General features: G+C 36.0%; 1 protein-coding gene across 1 annotated transcript in view; it reads right to left on the bottom strand.

Moving 5' to 3' along the window:
- PCNX1 (pecanex 1) overlaps positions 1-21,575 on the bottom strand; it is an 85,210-nt gene that overhangs the window by 26,193 nt on the left and 37,442 nt on the right. Inside the window, exons 9-19 of the mRNA XM_019616108.1 lie at positions 21,312-21,496; positions 14,455-14,545; positions 12,631-12,688; positions 10,382-10,599; positions 9,463-9,616; positions 8,881-8,913; positions 6,744-6,915; positions 3,246-3,356; positions 2,729-2,820; positions 1,427-1,536; positions 134-239 (exon numbers count right to left, since the gene is read on the bottom strand). Coding sequence (XP_019471653.1) covers positions 134-239; positions 1,427-1,536; positions 2,729-2,820; positions 3,246-3,356; positions 6,744-6,915; positions 8,881-8,913; positions 9,463-9,616; positions 10,382-10,599; positions 12,631-12,688; positions 14,455-14,545; positions 21,312-21,496 — 1,330 coding nt within the window. The remainder of the gene's footprint in view (positions 1-133; positions 240-1,426; positions 1,537-2,728; positions 2,821-3,245; positions 3,357-6,743; positions 6,916-8,880; positions 8,914-9,462; positions 9,617-10,381; positions 10,600-12,630; positions 12,689-14,454; positions 14,546-21,311; positions 21,497-21,575) is intronic.

A 21,575-nucleotide genomic window follows, 5' to 3' on the forward strand; every position in this document is an offset into this window, starting at 1 on the left:
TTTCATAGAAGTTAAATTTGCTAAGTCTTTTATCTACTGCTCCAGATGCAGTATGCAATACTGATCATCGTAAGATAGCAACACGAAGTGTTTAGACTGAATTAAAAAAAAGTGATTAAAAATGCATACTTACCACAGAATTTCTAAGCTTTTCAGGTAGAGGATCTTTCACTTCAGACAGAGGATCCTCAGGGTTTTTGTCTTCAGAATTAGGAAAAAATTTTGATTGCACTAAAGAGCTTGAAGAAAGACAAAAAGAACCTATTGAAAAGCATGCACTACTCTGCTTTTAGGAAAGTAACAAAAATCAGAAGATTTATTTACTGAAGTTTATTACAAAAAAAGCAATCCTAGTATATTAGTGCTTCCACATGGAAAAGTTTATTTATAGCAAGATCTCAATTTTAGAATAGCACCAGTTCTCCAGCTACACACAGTGATCACTGTTAAAGAGAGAACTTGAACTGCTGTATGAATAAATCTAGCTGCTTATTTTTCTAGGGACTGGGTAACAAAAAATTGGACAAATGCTGAATTTCTAAACTGCGATCAAACTACTCATGAAACTAAACTTTAGCATGTAAGTAACAAAACAAAAGCTCTACGTGCTCCAAAGTTCAGACACAGCCTGAAAACATCAGTTAGAGAACAAAGAATTCCCTGATTTAAATCCAACTGATAAATTTTCAGAAGACCCTGCATGAACACTCAGGTACAAATCTCTGATCTCTCCATCTACAGAAAAGGCTCTGATTACAAGACTCAGACTACTGCTTAAATTCATCCAGCATTATAGCTACATTTAAATCCAAGTTCAAGCTCTGCCTAACCACATATGTGCCAAATGAGCCTCTACTGGCTATTCTGTGGAAGCCACATTTCTCCTACTGGAAGTATTTTGTTTTACATACATAACTACTAACTGGTAAGCGCTCTCATCATCAAATCAATACACTCTGACTCAGATGAACAAGACTGTTTCCCCATCTTGGATGGGTGCACAAGCAGACTATCACTGGTTTGTATCCAAGATCGAATTTTAATCTGTTCTTTGACCATACATTCAAAGGAAAAATGCAGTATCAAATTAAGTGAGAAAAGTATAGTCTAAGAAAAATCCACAAGTGGGCTTTAGCTTAAACTAGTACTTTCTGCACCTCTTTAATCATTACAAATCATTGATACACAAATGCACCAGCAGGAGGCTGGAACATGACTGGTAATCAGAAAGCATCTGAATCAGACCTCAGTTGTAAAGAAAGGTTGCCCTTCAAAGGAGAAGGCAGGTGCAAAATATGAAAATTTCAAGTACTGAACCAATATCATGCTATTTTTGACAATTCCAACGTCAGTTTAATATTTTGTATCTAAAATCCCTTTGAGACTTGCTTCTTCCTTGAAAAATGATTCAAAAAGAGTCACTTACAAAAGCACAGAAGGGTCACTACTTTGTCTGCTGAGATGATATGACATTGCCACTAACAAACCACAAAATATGGAGAAGAGAACTGGAATATGCTGCCCATCCCAAGAATCCTGGAGAAAAAAAGAAATGTAAATAAGGAGGAAGTAAAGTATTTAACACTTATCTACCACATAAGAACTCCGTGTTTCATAATACAAAAATAGAAATACATAAATAATCACTCTACAATTCCACAAATAAACTGGAATTCCAGTAGAAAAACACTGTTCAATATTTAACTATAAGTGAGAAGTTCTAATAGTCTACACTCCTTAGGTCTATACTATCTTAATCATTTAGTAGTCATGAGTTTTCATAACACTCAAGAATCTCATACATTCCCCGGGAGCACATCCTTAGAATTGCATTTTTAGTCACTTATTCTGAAAGCTCCCCATGTTATTTCTCAAATTTTTTTCAAATAAGAGTCTGACTTAAGATGAAAGCAGTGTTTATGTATGTTTTTATTTTCATAATCTGTATTGGATCTGGAAAAAAAAAAAAAAAAAAGTGATCCTTCCCTAGAGCCTGTTTAACTTGAACAGAAAAGTATACAAAAGCTAATGAGACAAACAGGACATATCTGCAGAAAGCTAATCATGTTCTGTGGGTGATGGAAATATTTTCTCTAACAGCTTTTTGCTACCTTCAGAATGAAAAAGAACCAGGTAATGCTGAATTTGAAGGAGCACATTCTACAATCAGTTGTAAACTGAAAGAATTTGAATCATTTACACACTAATAAACAGAACCAATATCATACTTTCAAACACAAAGGCATTTTTAGGAAAGGCTGCTTGTCCGTGTAGGCAAGCATCACCACTTTGACACTGGAAACTCTTTCCTATCTCTCTTTTCAAACAAACAGAGATCTGAAAACACTGTTTCTGGTTTACATCACCAGAAAAAAAATACTTAAGAACAACCCTTTTTTAGACATTAACACATCAATACTTAACAACTCTGTACGAAATAAGACAGTTCCATAATTGTTACAAGAATTAACACAGAACAGAACTGAAAGTAAGTGTCATGTTTTAGGCAAATAATAGCCTGGTAGCACATAAACAAACCACCTTTCAAAAGCCAAAGTCTGCTTTGTTCCTAACTTTCCATCTGTTTCACTGATACAAAAACTAGGCAAATATAAAACCCTACCAAATCAGACTAGTATTTCTAATTCATTTTCTGCATGTTTGAGATTGAAGGAAAAAGAACAGAATTCAAAACATGAATGCATGCTGTGTGTGCAATTTTGCTTACCTTCAGGGCACCATAGCACAGTCCATACAACAACGCTACTGCCACAATACTACAGATGAAACTGTAAAGTGCTGCAAGCAGGCTTGTGGTAGCTGAATATCATAGTGGAAGAAAAGATATTAGGTAATTAGGTTAGAATATGAAAGATTTCAAGTTGTTTAAAGAAGTCAGTTCAGCTCCCCCCAATATTAAAAACCCAACCCACAAAAACATATCCATTTTCCCTTAGAAAAAAATAAAGATTATTTTTATGGCTTCATTTACATCTTCATTAATTCAACAGTGTTACTGTGTGAATGACTAACACTGCAATGGAAACAAGTAGAAGTAGTATGGTTTTCAACAGACTAAGTAGGCTGGTAATTCTATTTCTCAGTAATTGATCAGAACTATAACCTTTTTAAAATGCAGTTAGTATTCCATATGTATAGGTCATGAATATAGACAGTGTAATCATTAAATTCTTTAACTAGCCCAATCTAATGCTTTTGTCACTGCTGTGGACAAGCACACTCACCATTGCCACCAAAGACATGAATATCCAGCTGTTCACAGAGATACATCACAAATGTATTCACCTGAGGCAGGAGACCAATGAAGAATACTATGGGGAAGCATAGTGTAAACACTACAGGGGGGAAAGAAAAAAATGAGTTGAAAAAGTGATGAATATATAAAAAATACTGCATGTTAACGTACTCTTCAGTTTAAGCTCTAGGGGACTACATGCTACATTTCTCATAGAAGCGACTGAATATAGAGGTTACACTGACCAATACTCAGAAGTTTTGTTTTGTTTTTTTACTTCAGTTCTAATCACTATAGAAACTCACACAGGCCAATTCAGACTAAGTTAAAAAAAACTGGCTGATGTTTTGAACAGATTTTGGAGATTTGTACATTTTTATTTATTGTACAAAAAGCTTCTATAAGCCTAGCTGCCTATTTTTAATTACATGAGTAAGTTAACAACAGCCACACCAATTTAAGAGATGCCAATCATTTCATCTCTAGGTTGCCTGTTACTAATAATGCCTGACAATTCTACTCATTTACCCATTCCATTTCTTAGAAATAAGTAAAAAAATATATATATCTTGATGCTAAATTACATATTTTAAAGTGAAAATAGACAACTTGACACGAACCATTAAAATCTCTGCAAATTACAGGATTAATAAAATAAAGATAAATAAATGATACAATTTCAGTACATAGAATGGTCACAGTCCCATCCTGGGCAAATCACTTAGTTTCTACCTTAATGAAAAAAACATGCAGAAACTATCATCCTCCCTACAAACAGGAGGGGAACCCTTTGAAAGGGTAGATAACAGCAGGACAAGGGGAAATGGTTTTAAGTTGAGGGAGGGGAGATTTAGGTTGGATGTCAGGGGGAAGTTCTTTACAGAGGGAGTGGTGAGGTGTTGGAAAAGGCTGCCCAGAGAGGTTGTGGATGCCCCGTCCCTGGAGGTGTTCAAGGCCAGGTTGAATGGGGCCCTGGGCAGCCTGGTCTAGCATTAAATGTGGAGGTTGGTGGCCCTGCATGTGGCAGGGGGTTGGAGATTCATGATTCTTGAGGTCCCTTCCAACCCTGGCCATTCTGTGATTCCCCACAACTGTTATGTTTAAATCTGCTTCTCATGTGATAAGCTTTCAGTTCTGAAATATCAAGCCATGAAAATCATCTTAGCAGACAAAATCTGACAGGACTTTCTACAATCTTAGAGACTTGTAGCTTCAGTGACCACAGACTTGGAGATATCTTGCTCAGAATCACAAGTCTCAATTTTAAGTTTCTAGTGTTATATCCATTGAATGGTTGTATAGTAAAGGCCATCACTCCTACTTGATGAAGTTAAATAACTAGAACTGTTTTAAAACATTTAGGTTCAAGACTTGGAAAAAAGAAATTCTGCTCTTTTTTACTGATACAAGTTAGGAAATACATGCCTAAGGACCAGCTACTCAGGACCTGAAGAAAATATTTCAGAATTCTCAAATTATTACTCAAGCAAGTCTATACAGCAGGCAAACAACATAGTGTTATCAGACTAAGTGGTTAAAATGTGTCTTCATCAAGGTCTGAACGATTAACTATCTTACATCAGTTGTGAACAAAATTAGAAAACAAATGTGCATAAATACAATCTATAAAGAGCAGTCTAGCAAAAACTCAACATTTCTGATGGCTTTTGAAGTCCTCAACAGAACTATTCTCTCATGGGCACCATTTAGGAGAACAGAAATCACCTGCTGTTGGAGCAGATTTAGACTAATTGATAAAGTTTGATTTGTGGAATAGGTGAAAATTTCTACCAGACCTCACCTGTCTGCTGATAAAAACACACCAATGGCATTACATAAACACAAAGTCTGCCTTGCACCTGTCCTGTTCTAACTGCTGTTCCTGGGAATGGGAAAAAAGCAGCTGAGTATTTTCCTCTGTGCTAACAAAGTATTTGCTACTAGCCAGCCTTCTCTGTAAAACAAAGATTTCTGAAACAGCATTTCAGCAACAACACAATGCCCAAAGGCAGAGCAGGAAGGGGTTTTAGGGAGGGCTTGGGATTATGCAAGTTTTATATGTAAATTGAAAAAAAAAAAAAAAAAGCTGCATTCAGAACACTTCAAAAAGCCTGGAAGGCAAAGATCCCAGTACATCTTCCTAAAACTGAAAAAGACTAAGCACTTTTAAAAAATTGGTCTTTCTTCAGAATGCCCACACCATCCATATATAAGGTTTTCTATTTAGGTATGGGGATATGGATATACATTATGAAAATGACTCAAAGTGATGAGAAAAGATTTCTGAGGTCAACAGAGAATAAACAAAGGGAAAATGAGGCCAGTTGTATGGAAACAAAACAAGAGAACAGTCTGCTGGATTAACTTCTTTTACCACAGCAAATACAAAACAAAGAGTACCAGTACATTATTAACTCCACAAAAGATATAGAAAAGCAGCTTTGAAATGGTGTGGACAACACTGCTCATAAGTAAGAGGCTCAGATCTTCTCCCTCTGGGCACTTAAATATAGTTTTACTAGCATAAAGTAAAACTGCATAAGGCATAAAAATCAGAATGTTCTTAAAAAAAAAAATCAAGTAATAAATAATAATTCTCAGAGCGCCCAAGTCAGTAACTCTTTAATCACTGATTAATAAATCAATGGAAAGTCAAAAAAATAATTCAAAACCAAGACCAATATTTTATTTTTCTTGGAAAAAAAGATTGTCCTAAAGCAAAAGCAAGCAGTCATAACATTTAATTATTGTATTGCTTCACACACAGATGATTTGATGTAATTGAAGGGTTGCAATGAAAAACCAGGTGTGTTCAAAATTAAACATTAAGAAAGATTTAATCTGCTTATAATGCATTTAATAATTGTGTCCATACTGTCCTACTCAACTGCTAAATAAAAATAACCTGCTTTAAGAGAGCCCCAGTTCATTTGTGACAAGGTCCTCTGCAAGAGAATGGGCTATACAAATCCAAATCATAACATGTGCCCCATTCCCTGAAGGCATCCAAAGCCAGGCTGGATGGGGCCTTGGGCAGGCTGATCTAGTGGGTGGCAACCCTGCCCACGGCAGAGGAGTTGGGAATTGATAATTTTTAAGGTCCCTTTCCACCCAAGCCACTCTAAAATTCTATGATATCATTACCAAGCAGGTATGTCCTAGCACAGGGTAGCATAACAACATTCAAGAGCAAAGAAGGTCATGTTCAGGGCCAGCAATGGAAAAAACAGATAAGAAAGATTTGTATAGCTTTTTAATTACGACACCATTTTACCTGACAGCTCTTCAGTTTGTGACTGCAAAGCTATAGAAAGGAACAATTTTCCTATAAACATCAGTAAGCTGAAGTTCCTCTTTCCAAAGAAAACTAAATGAGCGGCAGTTAGGTGACAGTGCAACAGCATCACAACAAGGTTCAATGTGTAAAGAATAAAGTAGCTCTACTATGGTGAAGTAAAAAATTCAAATCAAAGGAAAACCCACTCACCTATAACTAAGTCCCTGGCTGACAGCAGGAGCAATGGGTTGGTGAAAGCCATTCCATACAACCTGAATCTCGTTGTAGATATGTTTCTGCTGCCATAATCCAACAGCCAAATAAGACCACAACATAAACAGAAATATACAGGCCTACTATAGGCTATGATACGATTATGACCCTGTTTAAAAACATAAAAAAATATTTAATGATTAGAAGAAAATCTATTTTGCTTTCAGCATGTTATAGTTTCAGAATCAAAATTATTTTTTGCTCATCAACTACTCCTATGATGTGTTATCACCTCAAAATTTTTCCATAAAATTCTTAAAATATTGCCTCGCAGGGATAAAAACAGATGTTTTTTGTGGCTTTGATCTATATAATGAGTATACAAATACTTAGACTCAGTTATTTTTACACTTATTCTCACCTGAATTTCCAAGCATGTTTCTCACAACACTAAATGTCAGAAAAACTCTGCTGAAGCTTCATAAGCAAGAGAACAATATTCTGACTAAAAATTGATGTTTATTACTTAGATACTGCTCCTACTGAAAATGAAACCATTTCTGTATCCATTAAAATACACAACTTACTGCCTAAAATAACATGAATGATGTGCTTCAGAGGAATAGAGCTTTACAGTATCTTGTTTAGGTGTTACAAAAGTATTTTGTCCTGGCAAGCTAAAAGATGCTCAATAAAATATAAACATTGTTCAGCATTACCACATTAACACTTCCATGCTCAAATTAAAACTCACTAGAGTGCTGCATACTCAGCCTAAGAGAGTTAGCAAATAGTCTGTGAGCACACTAATACAACTGAACGATCTACAAGGCTAGAACAGCACATCTGCAAAGCTTTGCTACCTCATTATACAACAAATTAAAATGCTAAAAATTTTTTTCTCTGTTACTGCTGGAATGCTAAAGATTCATCCAACAACTTATCCTTATACTGTTCTACAGCACAAGTTGCCTTGAAACTGTAGAGGAACTCTTTATAAAAAGAGATTGTAGTGATAGGACAAAAGGGAATGGTTTAAACTTAAACAAAGGAGATTTAGGTTAGACGTTGGGAAGAAATTCTTTAATCAAAGTGGTGAAACACTGGCAATGGCTGCCCAGAGAAATTATGAATGCCCCATCCCCGAAGGTATCCAGAGTCAGGTTGGATGGGACTCTAGGCAACCTGACGTAGAAGTGGAAGGTACTCCTGCCTGTGTCAGCGAATTGGAATTAGACATCCCAACAGATTAACAACCAGCAGTGTGCTCTTGCAGCCTGGAAGGCCAGCAGTATCCTGGGCTGCATCAGAAGAGGAGAGGCAAGCAGGGAGAGGGAGGTGATGATCCTCCTGTACTCTGCCCTTGTAAGGCCCCATCTGGGGCCTCCAGTACAGGAAGGATGCAAAACCATTGGAGAGGGTCTTGGGGAGGGCTACAAAGATGAACAAAGGGTTGGAGCATCCCATCAAGAAAGGCTGAGGGAGCTGGGATTGTTTGGTTTGGAGAAGACCCTTGCGAAACCTCAATGCAGCCTTATAGTACTTAAGAGGAGATTACAACCAAGAGGGGAACTAGCTTTTAACACTGTCTGACAGGACAGAACGGAGTGGCTTTAAACTTAGGGGAGATTTAGGTTAGATACTATTAAGAAATTTTTCCCTCAGAGGGTGGTGAGATACTCGAACAGGCTGCCCAGAAAACCTGTGGAAGACTTATTCCTGGAAGCATTCAAGGCCAGGTTGGATGGGATCCTGGTGATCTTAGCCTGATATGGTGGTTGGCAATCTTGCCCATGACAGGGGGATTATAACTAGATGATCTCTAAGGTCTCCTCCAACCTAAGCCATTGTATGATTTTATGACCCTTGAAGTCCCTTCCACCCCAAACCATTCCATGATTCTGTGATAAAACAGAGAGGATAGGATTTGCTAAAAACAAACAAAAAGCATAAAGGGGAAAAAAAAAAAAAAAAAAAATGTAGCATAAATTCCCTTATTACATACTAAGAGAATATAAGCCTCTTGTACCTTATGAGAAGTCATATAAGAGAAATGACATAACATCAAGAAGATCAATTCTTTGTGGAAATTTTACATCTGCAGGGTTAATAGAGGTATATGCCTATGACTTACATGTCGAGGGGAAGAAGAATCTGGTTGAACGCTCTGAAACCAAAAAGAGGGAAGTTATCCACTCTACAGTAAGTACATTTTACTTCTCTCTTCCCATCTCTCTTTTCCACCTTAATAGTTCTATCATAAAGAAAGAATCTTTCTTAATTTCAATATTCCTTACGTATCATTAACACTTGTCTGATAAAAATGTCTAATAAAAACTAATTCAACTGATTAAAAACGTGCTTAGAAGCAATTGCATTATATGAAAGCATTGAGGTACATCAGTTTAAAAAGAAGAAACACACAAAACTATCACGTTTAGTTTGTGGGTTTTTTTTTAAGCAATATGATTTTATTTCTCTTTTGGAAAACAAAAAGTGAGAGTACAACAAATAAAGGACTGTTTAAGAAACACAGAACTATTCCAGTGAAGTGATCTTCCATAATCATCTATCAGAGTTTCTACTAAGGTGAATTTTGCTGATTTCTTTTTAAAAACAATAAACACGTAGTTTTTCCTTAGCTCCAAATAGCCTTCAACATCCAACCTAAATTATTTCTATTGTTTACACAAAATGAAGATAGAAATCGAAATACCTTCAACAGTGAGTACTGACAACTGGCTATAACCAGGCAGAACTGGAAGACCCAGATATCCTTGAAAAAGCCCTCAATAAGAAGTACAGAGCCCAGAAATGCAACTAGAATTGCTAGGATGACAGCTAACACGTTTTCAAGGATCTCACGATTCCTGTATGAGAAGGGAAAAAAAAAAAAGTATTAAAAGCTAATTATGTTTAGAAAAAGTTGGAAGAGAACAGCAAAGATCAGAAGTTAACAACAGATATGCTGTTGGTAGCAAAATAGTTAAGAATAGATTCGAACTTGTGTAAATTATTTTTGTACTCTTAGCAAAGATAAGAGCTGCCAGAATAACCGGCCATAGCAATCAGTTTCTTATGAAATCAACCTCCACAAATCCATACTACTGTACTGAATACTTCAAGAAAGGTCATTACCAAAGTGTGAATACTTCTTACATTCCCAAAGCTGGTAACTAGAGGTTGATGTTTATTTTGTTCCAGTAAGTAAATGGAGCATGGACAACAGGTTGCAGTATTACATGACTCTTCGGAAAAATGCTTTGGGACATCATGTACATTGCTGAATAATGATGAATAATAAATACTTGCTGAAATAATTACACATATACACAGGTTCTAGTACCCGTCAATTCGTTTATTGAGAAACTTACTTTCTAGCATTAAAAATAGATCAAACAATGAGAGTTTTGTTGCTTAAGATATCATTCTCACACTCACACAAAGTGAGAGGGCTTTTTCTAGCATTCCTGAAGAAATAAAAAGTAGCTTTTGCTGTTTTAGAAACAAATTATTTTGGTATTATTATTTCATCTTTCACACTATAGTAAAAGCATTCCCAAAAGGAATGCTCACAGCTCATTTCCATTTTTTAATCCTTAATTTCTGAAGTCTAGTAATATAGAGGACCTCACCTATCAAATAAAGCCAGAAGAGTTAATCTATCAAAATTTATGCTAATCCAAAGCTTAGGCAGTATCCAAAAACGATAGTACTGCTTGACTTTTTGAGCTGCTTCCTCTTGAGGTTGCAAGTGGTCCTGAAGGTCAGGGCTCAGGTCAATATCTTGCTGCTCCAGTAGATCTGTATCTATGGTTAGCAGCCTGTTCAACCTGATCTGGGGAAGAGAAAGCTAAAAGAAAGTCAGTATTAACAGAAGTTCCTTCTTACGTATCACTGCATTCTATTGAATGCTGCCTTCAAAAAAAAAAAAAAAGTGCTACAATTATTTAGTTTCAGTTTTAAGAAATTAGATTTAAACAGACCTGTGACTTTTACTTACTTTTTCTGTCCTTACTATGGTAAATGAAGAGCACTAGCAGCAATAATAGTTCCCATTCAACACAACTGTGGCATTTTAGCAAATGCCTTATTTCAAAGTACATATGTACTAGGCACATTATCCCACTTACTCTGAAAACTTCGAATTTGAAGACTAGTAAACTGATACATGAGCAGTGATAATTCATATAAGAACAATACAAAGTTCTGAGTTAAAACAAATTATAGCCCATTTCTTATAGTCAACTAATCTGCATGCACATCCATGCTGAATGGTTGGTTTTGCATGACAAAGCCACACGTACAGCCATCAGTGGTCAAACTCATTGCACTCAGAATATACTGAGAGATACACAAAAAAAGCTCAACCCTAACCTGTCCAGTACTGCTTATAATTGACTCTAGTTTCTCAGTATTCTGTCACTTCAGAATTCTCTTGAATTCACAGTAGTACTAACATCTAAGGAGAATACTCAAAGCTAAAAAAATATATATATATTATGCACTTACATACTATTTAACTCAGTTTTTACATTAGCAGGCCAAGAAACTCCTTAACGCACTGACATTTAAGAATACTACAATAAAAATATCACTTAATGAATAAGTTAATGATTGTTAAGGCAAAATGTAAAATACTCAAGTCATACTTAAAGTGCTGACATTATACAGTTATATATTACAATTAAAAACTCATTTTTGTAGCTTTTTCTTAATTCCTTACAGTATCAGTATACCGTAACTATCCTCAACCAGCTTTCCTTCCTAGAAAGATACTAAAAAGAACTAACAAAGGAGGAACATCCACTTTCTAAAGGAATTTAAAAGCTCATTTTAGATGAGCTGTGTTAGAAAGCAGGTGCTTCTTTTGCAGTTTTTTTTAAGATTCTGATCTGTTAAAAGGTAGAATCAATTTAATGTATCATTTCTCACATTAGTAATCAGTCGACGTTCCCCTTTGGATATGTGGGCTCAGCTTTTATATATATAGTTAATTTGCCTTATACAAAAGCACCTCCACATATATCCTCAGTGGAACCACATTGGCAGTTACACGTCAGGGGCTGGAAATTAAACAAAGTTCTAGTAGGCACTATGTGAAGATCACATTCTTGATCAAAAGCATGGTCGGGTAAATTGAGGTTTCTCATTCTTTTCTCAACAAAATTTATTCTTCCCCCTTGATTAGGTTATCAGATACTTCAATATATTTCACCTTATCTTCCTAGCTTAAGAATTGTAATCTTAGGGATTTTAACCATCTGCAGGGTTTTTGTATAGAAACTGAAGCAGTAGAGTTCAGAATGATAAGCACAGATACATGTGGACTTGACAATAACATAAAAGGTTGAGGTCAGAAAACTACGTAATTCCAAAGCCACTTGCAGTATGAAAAAGCTTCTACCTTTTTCCATTCACTCTTTCCACTCGAATTAAACTTCATATAGCAGATTCCAATGAAAAATGTCTAAACTCCATTCAGGGAAACTGCTAACGTTGCCTTTGTTCAGAACACAAACAAGATTTCTTCTTTCTGCCACAATGTACTTTCACAGTGGAAAGAAGTGCAGCTTTGTTCACATCATCCAGTAATCTCTGGACAAAGTATCTCATAATATCCCAAACAAGGACAGAGATTTAGATTCAAGTTACCATGCTTTAGATCAGTGAAAAAATTTATGTTTACATTTTAAACTGCTACCCAAAAAGATGAATTTGTACGTATATACAATGATAGCTGAATAGTACCAGTTTATCTTCACTGAAACTCTAGTAAAAAACCTTCTTAAAACAAACAACCACTGCGTACGATGATTAATCAGATAAATAGAACTGTCTTCTGATTTTTTGCATGCTTTAAAAATAAATAAGAAAAACTTACTAGATCATGTGGGTAAAAGTGAACTGAGGTAGAACTCGATACGTGAGAGTCCGTGTCACTATAAGAACAGGGGGAAAGACTTCATATTATAAAACTACATTTGATTCCAAAAGGCCACTAATTTACTACTGTCCTAAATTAATTCTGACCACTTGCAAACTTTAGCTAAATGTCGTCCTTTTCTTTTGATCACATATTTAAAATACATGAATCCACTTCACAAAGGCCTAGTGAATAATCAGGAAAGAAAATAAACCTTGACAAGGGCCTTGCATACTGCGCTACATATCCGTAGTACATCAGGATCACTCTTCACCCTTACACTTGGTTTAACTTTCAACACATGATTTGACCAGGCAGTCCATTAGTTTTCTACAGATTACCATGATGAAAATTACTTCTCTTAAAAAAAACAAAAACAAAAAACAAAACAAAACAAAAACCCACAAAGATACTTTATAATCTGTTAGCTACTGATGTGTAAACACACAACTCTAAGACACTGAGGTGTGTCCTGGGTGTTTACAGTTTAACTGTACACTGTTTTTACCAAGTCCCAAAACTGACAAAAGTAGTACACATTCAAATATACTTAAGTTGTTTCAGAAAAAATGCAAACTTTAAGCAAAGCTTAAACCTCTGTCATAAAGAGCAAAATTATTTCACAATTTCCATTTGTTAGTGAGGAGAAACTTCTTGCTGTAAAAGAGTCCATATCCAACCACTGCTTTCCCCGCCACAATTTTGTATAGCATTTGGCTGTATGTTTTCCATATAAATTCCACAGCAGTAAGACTAATATCAAACTCACAGAAATTCCCTTCAGTTCCTTGCCTTAACATAAAAGTAAACATTTCTTAACATTTTATTTCACTGAAACCGAACTATCATCCTAATACTCAATTATTTCGATTTGACCAGTTTGTAACTTTCATTAGCATGTACAGCTTCACAACAGCAGCCACCAGCAAAGCCATTGCATCTGGAACATGCAAGCAATATAGACAGGCATTGATAGCTTTGTGCAAGGAACACAGAACTTTTTCTTCAAAGTTCAACCCTACAAGAAGCACTTGCACGCTTTCATGAGAAAGATTTGAAGATGGAAGCTTTGAAATCCATTACTCCATAAATCCAAAAGCTATTCCACCTACACGTGGTAGGTTTTTAAACATTCAGCATGATGTAACAGGTTTAGAGCAGTTCCGCATAGTGAAGTGGATTTTAAGGCCAAGGTTTTGGTTTGTTTTTCCTTTCTTCTGCCTCCTGTCTATTCAGAGAAAGGAAGCGTATCTCTCCAACAGCAAATGAACTTTCCAGTATGTAGCTGCTTATTTCCAGTGTAAATAATTTTATTTTTTTTTAAACTGTAGGCACGTTAATACTTTCCTGTATTGTTTCATGCCATCTATGAACTTGAGAACAAACTTATCAGTTTACGTTTGCTTCACAATTGGAAGTTCATTTTTAAATAAGTTAATAGCTATAATAATTAATAGCTTCCTACTTCCCCCAAACGTGAGTTAAATTCTATAAAGGAAGACTCCCAGTTAAGCCAATCAAAAAAAGCATTTGTCAAGTCCTCAGTTTGGACATTTAAACCAATATTAATCTTCGTTTTTCAAAATTTGCTAAAATGGGTAAGATTATACACACAATTACTGTCATCTCTTAAAAATCACTGAAGTTTCAAAAGTAAAAATGTACAGAGAATATTTTACATAGATTTTTGTAGTTCATAATAAATAACCTTTTAAAATTAAACTAATAGATTTTGTTGCAGTAAGACAAGAATCACCACTCTTGACTGGCCTTCACACACACCAGATGTTAGATGCTCTTCTTGCAGCTGGCTCAAAGTTCACAAGTGACATGTCGCAGCCCCCTGTCTCGTAGAGCGTAGAACTGAACTTACCTATAAAAAAAAGTTAAGAAGAGGTCAAGATTTCTTGACATTTCATCCTACTGTCACTACATTTCTATATATCAGCTATTAACATCAACTTAGATATTTAATTTTTTTTAATCAGTGTCAGAATATAAGATGTATAACGTGTCACCAGCACAGACAAGATACTAGTTATTTAGTCTTCTTTCATACAACATATATACAGTAAACAGCAATAAAGAACTAAATTAAGAGTTAATATTTACAAGATGTCACCATTTACACAACAAAAGCACGGCGTGAGCTTCTTTCAACCCCCACCCTTAGAGAATAACCAGGCAAACATCTCGCAACGACAAACTTCTTCAATTCTTTCCTCCCAACCTCAGGAGAATGATCAGTAAATCATTCATCAACATAGAGGAATCATGCTATGGCAAAGATTCCTCAAGTGTCCAAATTAAAATTCTTTTGAGAGGCCTGTCTACTACTTGGAAAGAAACACAAAGGGTGAATAAAGTGACCAGAGATGCTTCATTAGTTAGATCTCTAAAAGAAGTAAAAAAGAAATGGGAGGCAGAGATCTTTTCTACAAAACAGAAGTGAACACTTCAGTGTAAGATCAAAGACCACAACCTACCTTCTGAGATAAACCATTATTGTTAAAGGAGTTCCAGCAACTCCAAGTTACCTCAAGATATTGTTCATTCAAAAAGTTTCTCTATTTCTAAATGTACAATTAACAAAGAAGCAGACTGAGATTCCAATTCAGATAGTAAGTTACCTTGCTCACAATGACATTTTTACAGCGCCCTTCTCTCCACAACAATTTGATCAGAGAGATAAGGACTGTAATTTCCCCAGAAGGTCAGTTTAATATATTTCTGCTCAGAATGCAGGAAGCTGATTCTGAAGTTGTAATCATCTCATACAGCCCTGCCAACTTCTCCATTTCTCCTAGTTCAGTCTTTTACTCAACTCATGATGCAAGAGCATGCAATATTTTAAGAACGTATTTTAATCAGTTAAAAGAAAAAAACAAGCTGCTATGGCACATTTGAAGCAGAAGTCTGTGTAAACCTCTCAGCTGTACATCCTGAAGTCCTATCTCCTGATGATACAGGAAAGCAAGCAGCCCCAGGAGAAACACCTAACAAGCTAAGAGCTTTCAATACCTTCACAAGGCTCTCTCTCCTCAGCAGAGGGGCACCCCCAGACACCTAAGGCAGACATGCTGAGAAAGAAGATTCCATTCTGACACAGCAGCTACATGGTTCAATAGTTGTGTACAGAATGCATCAGAACACAGTAATACAACAGCTCTCCCTCAATATTTAATTACATCTGCTACAGATATCTGTAAAGAAACATGAGCAAAAGATTCACTTCTTAAAGTCATTTTGGTTGTGGGCTTCTTTGAATTTTTTTTTGTTATTGTTTTTGTTCAAGTGACTTCCTTAATTAGTTAAGATCTTAATGAAGTGATTTAGTTAAGTATCTCCTTGTTTTTAATGCTTGATGTAGTGAATGTTTATTGATGAAGTTTTAAATTCAAGCTGGTAGGAGGCATTAGGAACCTCCTTCCCCACAACCAGTAGCTGCAGTTACAAAGGGGTTTTCTGAATTGCAACAGTAAAAAAAATTTCAACAGGAAACATGAAGATAACAGATAAAACACTACAGATTGCTCTCAGGACAAAATCGTGCATAAACCACGTTAGAGAAAAAAGTATTTCAACCAACCAGTCCTTAAAAGAAACAATGATGTCTGGGTTACCTTACATTCTTCTTGTTTTTGCACAAGCTACTGATCTGAGAGGCAGTAAATTTATTAACTACAGTAATGTGATGCTAGATCAGAGAAACAAGAATATATTACAAGATACAGCTTCCCATTCCTTTAGGCTGAGATATTACATCAGATAAATTTGTTTGAAAGACGTTTCCTGTACTGTGTTATACATATCAAATGCAAAGGACTTCAAAACTTGAGAAAATTTAGCATAAAAACCTTCACATAATGAAGCATCTACTGTTCCCTCACACCCAATTCATCTGAGATTATCAACGTTTACTGCTTTTGTATTGCTGATATAAGCAGGGCATGGCTGCGGGAGCATAAAACAAACCTGGTAAGTAGAGATGTAGCAGATGATTTCAACGGACAAACGAAAAGCTTAATTCCAATTATTTGCACATAAACTGCAAAACAGTGTCAGGTTTTTTCTACACCTGCAATTCATCCCTCTACTGAAGTAGATTTCCTAATGAATGTCAAGAAAAGTGTGGCTTCTCAATGAAACAAAGTTCTTTGTTTCATGCTCTTTAAAGTTAAACACATACAAACCAACAAAGATCCTCCAGAAAAAAAAGGAATGAATTCACTAAAAGCAAAAACAGATTACAGATCTGTTCAGTACTGCTGAGGAAGCAAACCATAAGACCTAGCTGCAGATCCCAGGAGCTCCAAGTCCCAGCAGCTGTGTGAGACACAGCAGCCTCCTCACAGCACTCTCGAGAGGGATCCCAATGCTCAGAACGCCCAGCACACATGGATACACCCAGCTTCTGGGAGTCACCCGAGTGATTTTCTTTCCCTCCTACTCCTAGCTCTCTTACAGTTGTCTCAAATATTTTTGATAGCATCACAACGAAGCAGCTTAATGTTTCCTCTTCTAAGGATTGTAGTATTATCAAGTTGTGAACAAGCCAGACAAAGCCTTATTTTAAAAGTACAGAAATTCAGCCAACATTTGTACACTAAATAGAAATGCTTGTAACTTTTCACCTAACTCCATCTCAAAAGAGGGCTTCAGATTCTTCACTGTACTCTATGTGGAGCACATCATGAAAATAATAAACCGAAGTTACTGATACTCAGACACAACTCCAAAATACGTCAGCGTTATGGCATGAAGGAAAGAAAAGGTGGACATGCTTCCTTTGAAACAAACTGTTTCAGAGCACAAAAGTATCTCATCACTGAGTCCGAAGACAGCCACATAAAGGTTCACACATTGCACAGACTGATGTTCCCACAGATAAGGGAATCAATGAAAGCAACAGAACGATGAGCTTACATAGATTGAACCTGGAAGGCAAGTGGCTGAGCGTCTGCCTAAAGTGGTAGACTGATGTTTTTCTTCAGTCATATTATTTTCAGTATTATTTCTTAATTTTCCATCTGATAAATATTTCTGCTTCCACACTAGTTCTGAAAGATGCTAACAGCTTTTGCATGTGCCAAAGTCTACATCATTATTAGAATCATTACAGTACTGTCGTAAGTAGCAGGTAAGTATATTTCTTTACATCCTATTCAGGACAACAAACAAACCTATCAAAATTTGATTATTCTATAGCAAGGAACTATTATTTACCAACATCAGAAATTACCTTCAGCAGCAGTATTAAAACTTAAAAGTTTTCAGTTTGGACACTTCAAAGGTGTTCAATTTTTAATTTATATGACATTTATCAAAAGCATAACTTATCCATTATATGCACAATTCCACAGCTGCAAGAGGGACATTTTCTACAGGAACAGAGGGAAATGAGTTTATCTTCTACTCATACTTTTGAAAACACCATCCACTAAATTAAAGTTTACTTATTTATATAAAAAGCACTGAGAAACTGACTGATCAGCACAGATATCTACCTTTAAAGGCAGTATGGGAAGTTTCAGTCTTTAACACCACCATGTGGCCTTTAAAAACCAAAATATTTCAATAAATCTGAGTTATTGTCGCTCACACAAGCGATAACAACTAGAAGAGCCAAATGTTGCAGTACAGCTGCATCGTAAAGCTCCAGGTGATTACTTCTTAAGAAAATAACTCGACCACCTATGTGAGAACAATAGGCTGTTATTTCACCCTACTTTCAGACACCAGATATCTGTTCTAGTAGCTTAGTAATTGGAGCCTGAACTACTTCACAAATTCTAATAGCCTCCAAAGCAAGAACTCAAAAATAACACCCATCACCTACACACTGAAGAATATTTATGAGAGTAGAAGGCATTAGTATTGCCATACTACGCTCTGAAGATGATCATTCATTTCAGTCATGGTGTCCACTTTGCAGCCTGTTGTATTCATATTATGTTAATCATCCCTGCAATCATTCCAAAAGTTTTTTTTGTCCTTCATTCCTCATGATTTATTTCTTATTCACTGCTCCATGATAAGTTTCCTTCTCCACCCTTTCAAATTCCTTTCCCCTCAGCATTCAGGAAGTAACAACATAATGTGTAGAAGTCTTTCTACTTGGAATCTGGAAGACTACAAATAATGCTTCAAAGCGTCCCTTGCCTTATTGAGCACAATGCTCAGCAATTAAGAATGTATAGTCATTACGAGACTGGATGTAGACTACTTATAACCCACTAAGATCCATCCTTCACAGAATATATCACCAAAATCAAATTAATTAATCTTTGACACAAACGGAAAAAAAAACTGTGATATTTTGAGAGCTAAAGCTTCATATCAGCACACATACAGAAAAAAATGCAGAAGCACATATTGCATTTGTGCACAAAAAAAAGTTTTTAAAATGCAAACAACCTGATTGTCTTCCAGATGAGCTGAAAAATGCTAACAATTTCAGTAAGAAAAGAAATTATTGCGCATACTATTGACGTATGTGCACTGTACATCTCCTTATTTGCTCCATTTGGCATTTTATTATCTTTAATGGTGATTAATATCACCAAAAAAGAAAAAAAAAACAAACCAACCAACCACAGAACAAGCTACTACCTCCCTTCTCCCTCCAGCATACTCTCTCTGAAATAACACAACAGGATCATCTCTCTTCTTGTCAAGCCTGATGAACAAACTGCAAATGTGAAAGCCTGCTCCATTTTATCAGCTATTCTGCTCTAATAAAAGAATACCCATCATACAAAACGCTCTGAGAACAAGCTTTAGTTCATAATGCGGATTTTTTTTAAAGCCTGCTGTAGAAACGAAAGAATTTGATTTGTAAGAATAAAAACAGATTTCTGCTGTAATAGCTTCACAAAGAAGTTTCTAAACAGAAGCTTGAAGCTCCAAGCAAATATGAGATGTAATAAGGATTTATTCAACTGAGCAGATCCTAACAGCTTTCTGCCTCAGAATGGCAATGTCTTGCTCCATAATATTGTACACACAGAACTTTAGAAATCTGTACAGCTAAACTAATCTGAAGACTGCAAATGTATTCCATTCCAAGTGCAGCAAAAGTGACTGCTAAGAGAGCCTAAATGCAATGCTGAACCCACTTCAATTTTCACTAAATCACAGTAAACATAAGCTCTTAAATAATTCAAATTGAAGAACTGTACATAAAACTCTGAATTCTATAAAACTTGATCAAAGTGGGGGCAATATGAGCCATATCTATCAAATACAACACTGGTAGCTTTAAGAACAAGTCTTAACACTAACTTTGAACAGATATGACCACAGTAATCCCTGAATTTCAGTTACACCTCAATGACCATTTCAAACAAAAAAGTCTCCAAATTAAGTAGCTAAAAGAACTTGTAGCTTTATGTGATTAGCTTTCACAGTTTAGAGATTCATACTCTTAAGCATTGATTTTTCTATCTAGAAACTACCAGAGCCACAGAATCTAAAACAAGAACATAAGTATCACATAAGAAGGCTGTATAATTTAACATATCTATAGTACAATTCTATAAACACATTTCAGAGAATATCAGAATTGTTTTCTTTTTTGCTTATAGTTATTTTTTCTTATATTGTTGCCAGTAGGTAGAGAAGAATAGCTACTTCTAACTGAACTCTTATTTAAAGGGGAGAACCACAGCCCAGCAATGCTTGAAATCTTCCCCATTAATGCAGCAAGATGACAAATCAATTATCTTTTAGAGCAAGGTTACAGTAAGATTTGTAACATTTGTAACAAGTGTTTTTAAGCAGTGTTCTAATCCAACCTTCACTTCTGTGGTATCACAGCTGGTAGCTATTTAAAATACCATCACTAACAATCAGCAGCTCTAAACATGGATATCGTAGCAATCCAAGCAGGAATTCCATGTTAACAATGAAGTCATCACCAGTTCAGGCCATGAACAGTTAACTGCAAAGATCCAGGCCAAGAATTTTTCCCAACCTTCCTTCACATTGCTGTGTTATAGGAGATCAGTCACTTACTATAACCATCTGAACTTCCTTCTCCTTAGCAATTTTATTAACTTCAGAGAAGCTAATAAAGCAGTTAGAAACATTAAACAGAACTAAGGAGCACCATAAAACTTCAAAAATGATGGCAACTGAAACAAGAAGATCCGTATTTTCTTCATGTCTCTATCTCCTACTTTTAAGCATAAATTAAAACTACCCTCCTTGACGTGAGGATTTCTTTTCAAAGAACAACTATGCAAGGCTCTTCTGAAAGATCAAGTGTTCCTAGTGATCACAGTAGGTATCTTTTCAGGAATCAGAAGTCCCCCAGATTTACTAACAATCTCACCCTGATTCTCTTTGACAATGCAAGGATACTCATGTTACATGTGTTATGTAGTTCAAATACAGAGATCTCACATCACTGCTACTTATGCATCCTTAGAATGTTTCCCACTGCAAATTTGTTAGACAAAGTGTCTGGAAACGTGACGATGAAAGGCTGGGCATTTATCAGCAATATTCCCATCTAAGAAATGCACCTACAGGATCCAGAAACAAAGTTAAAGTTAACTGTTTTTCACTGCATTATTACCAATATAGCTGCCGTATTAAAACTTCCATGTCACCAAGGTTACATAAGGCCTGCATACCAAGTCCATCGTGCAAACTGCTACCGCCTACAGCAGATGCAGTGGCATGTGATGCTTCTAAGTGGACACTCCCATTTCTCACCAGCAAGGAGGTGCTAGCGCTGAGCACAGCTGCCTGGGAGGGGGAGCGGGACTGCACTTTGGCCTGGGAGGAGGACTGCTGGCCTTGCTGACCATCTTGAAGGCTACGAGAAAACACGGATGGGGGAGACATTACCGGGACGGAAAGGAAATAGCTAAAGTGAAGCAAAACAAGAAGTTTTT

Source organism: Meleagris gallopavo, chromosome 5 (genome assembly GCF_000146605.3).
Source record: "Meleagris gallopavo isolate NT-WF06-2002-E0010 breed Aviagen turkey brand Nicholas breeding stock chromosome 5, Turkey_5.1, whole genome shotgun sequence".
In the NCBI taxonomy this organism is placed as follows: domain Eukaryota; kingdom Metazoa; phylum Chordata; class Aves; order Galliformes; family Phasianidae; genus Meleagris; species Meleagris gallopavo.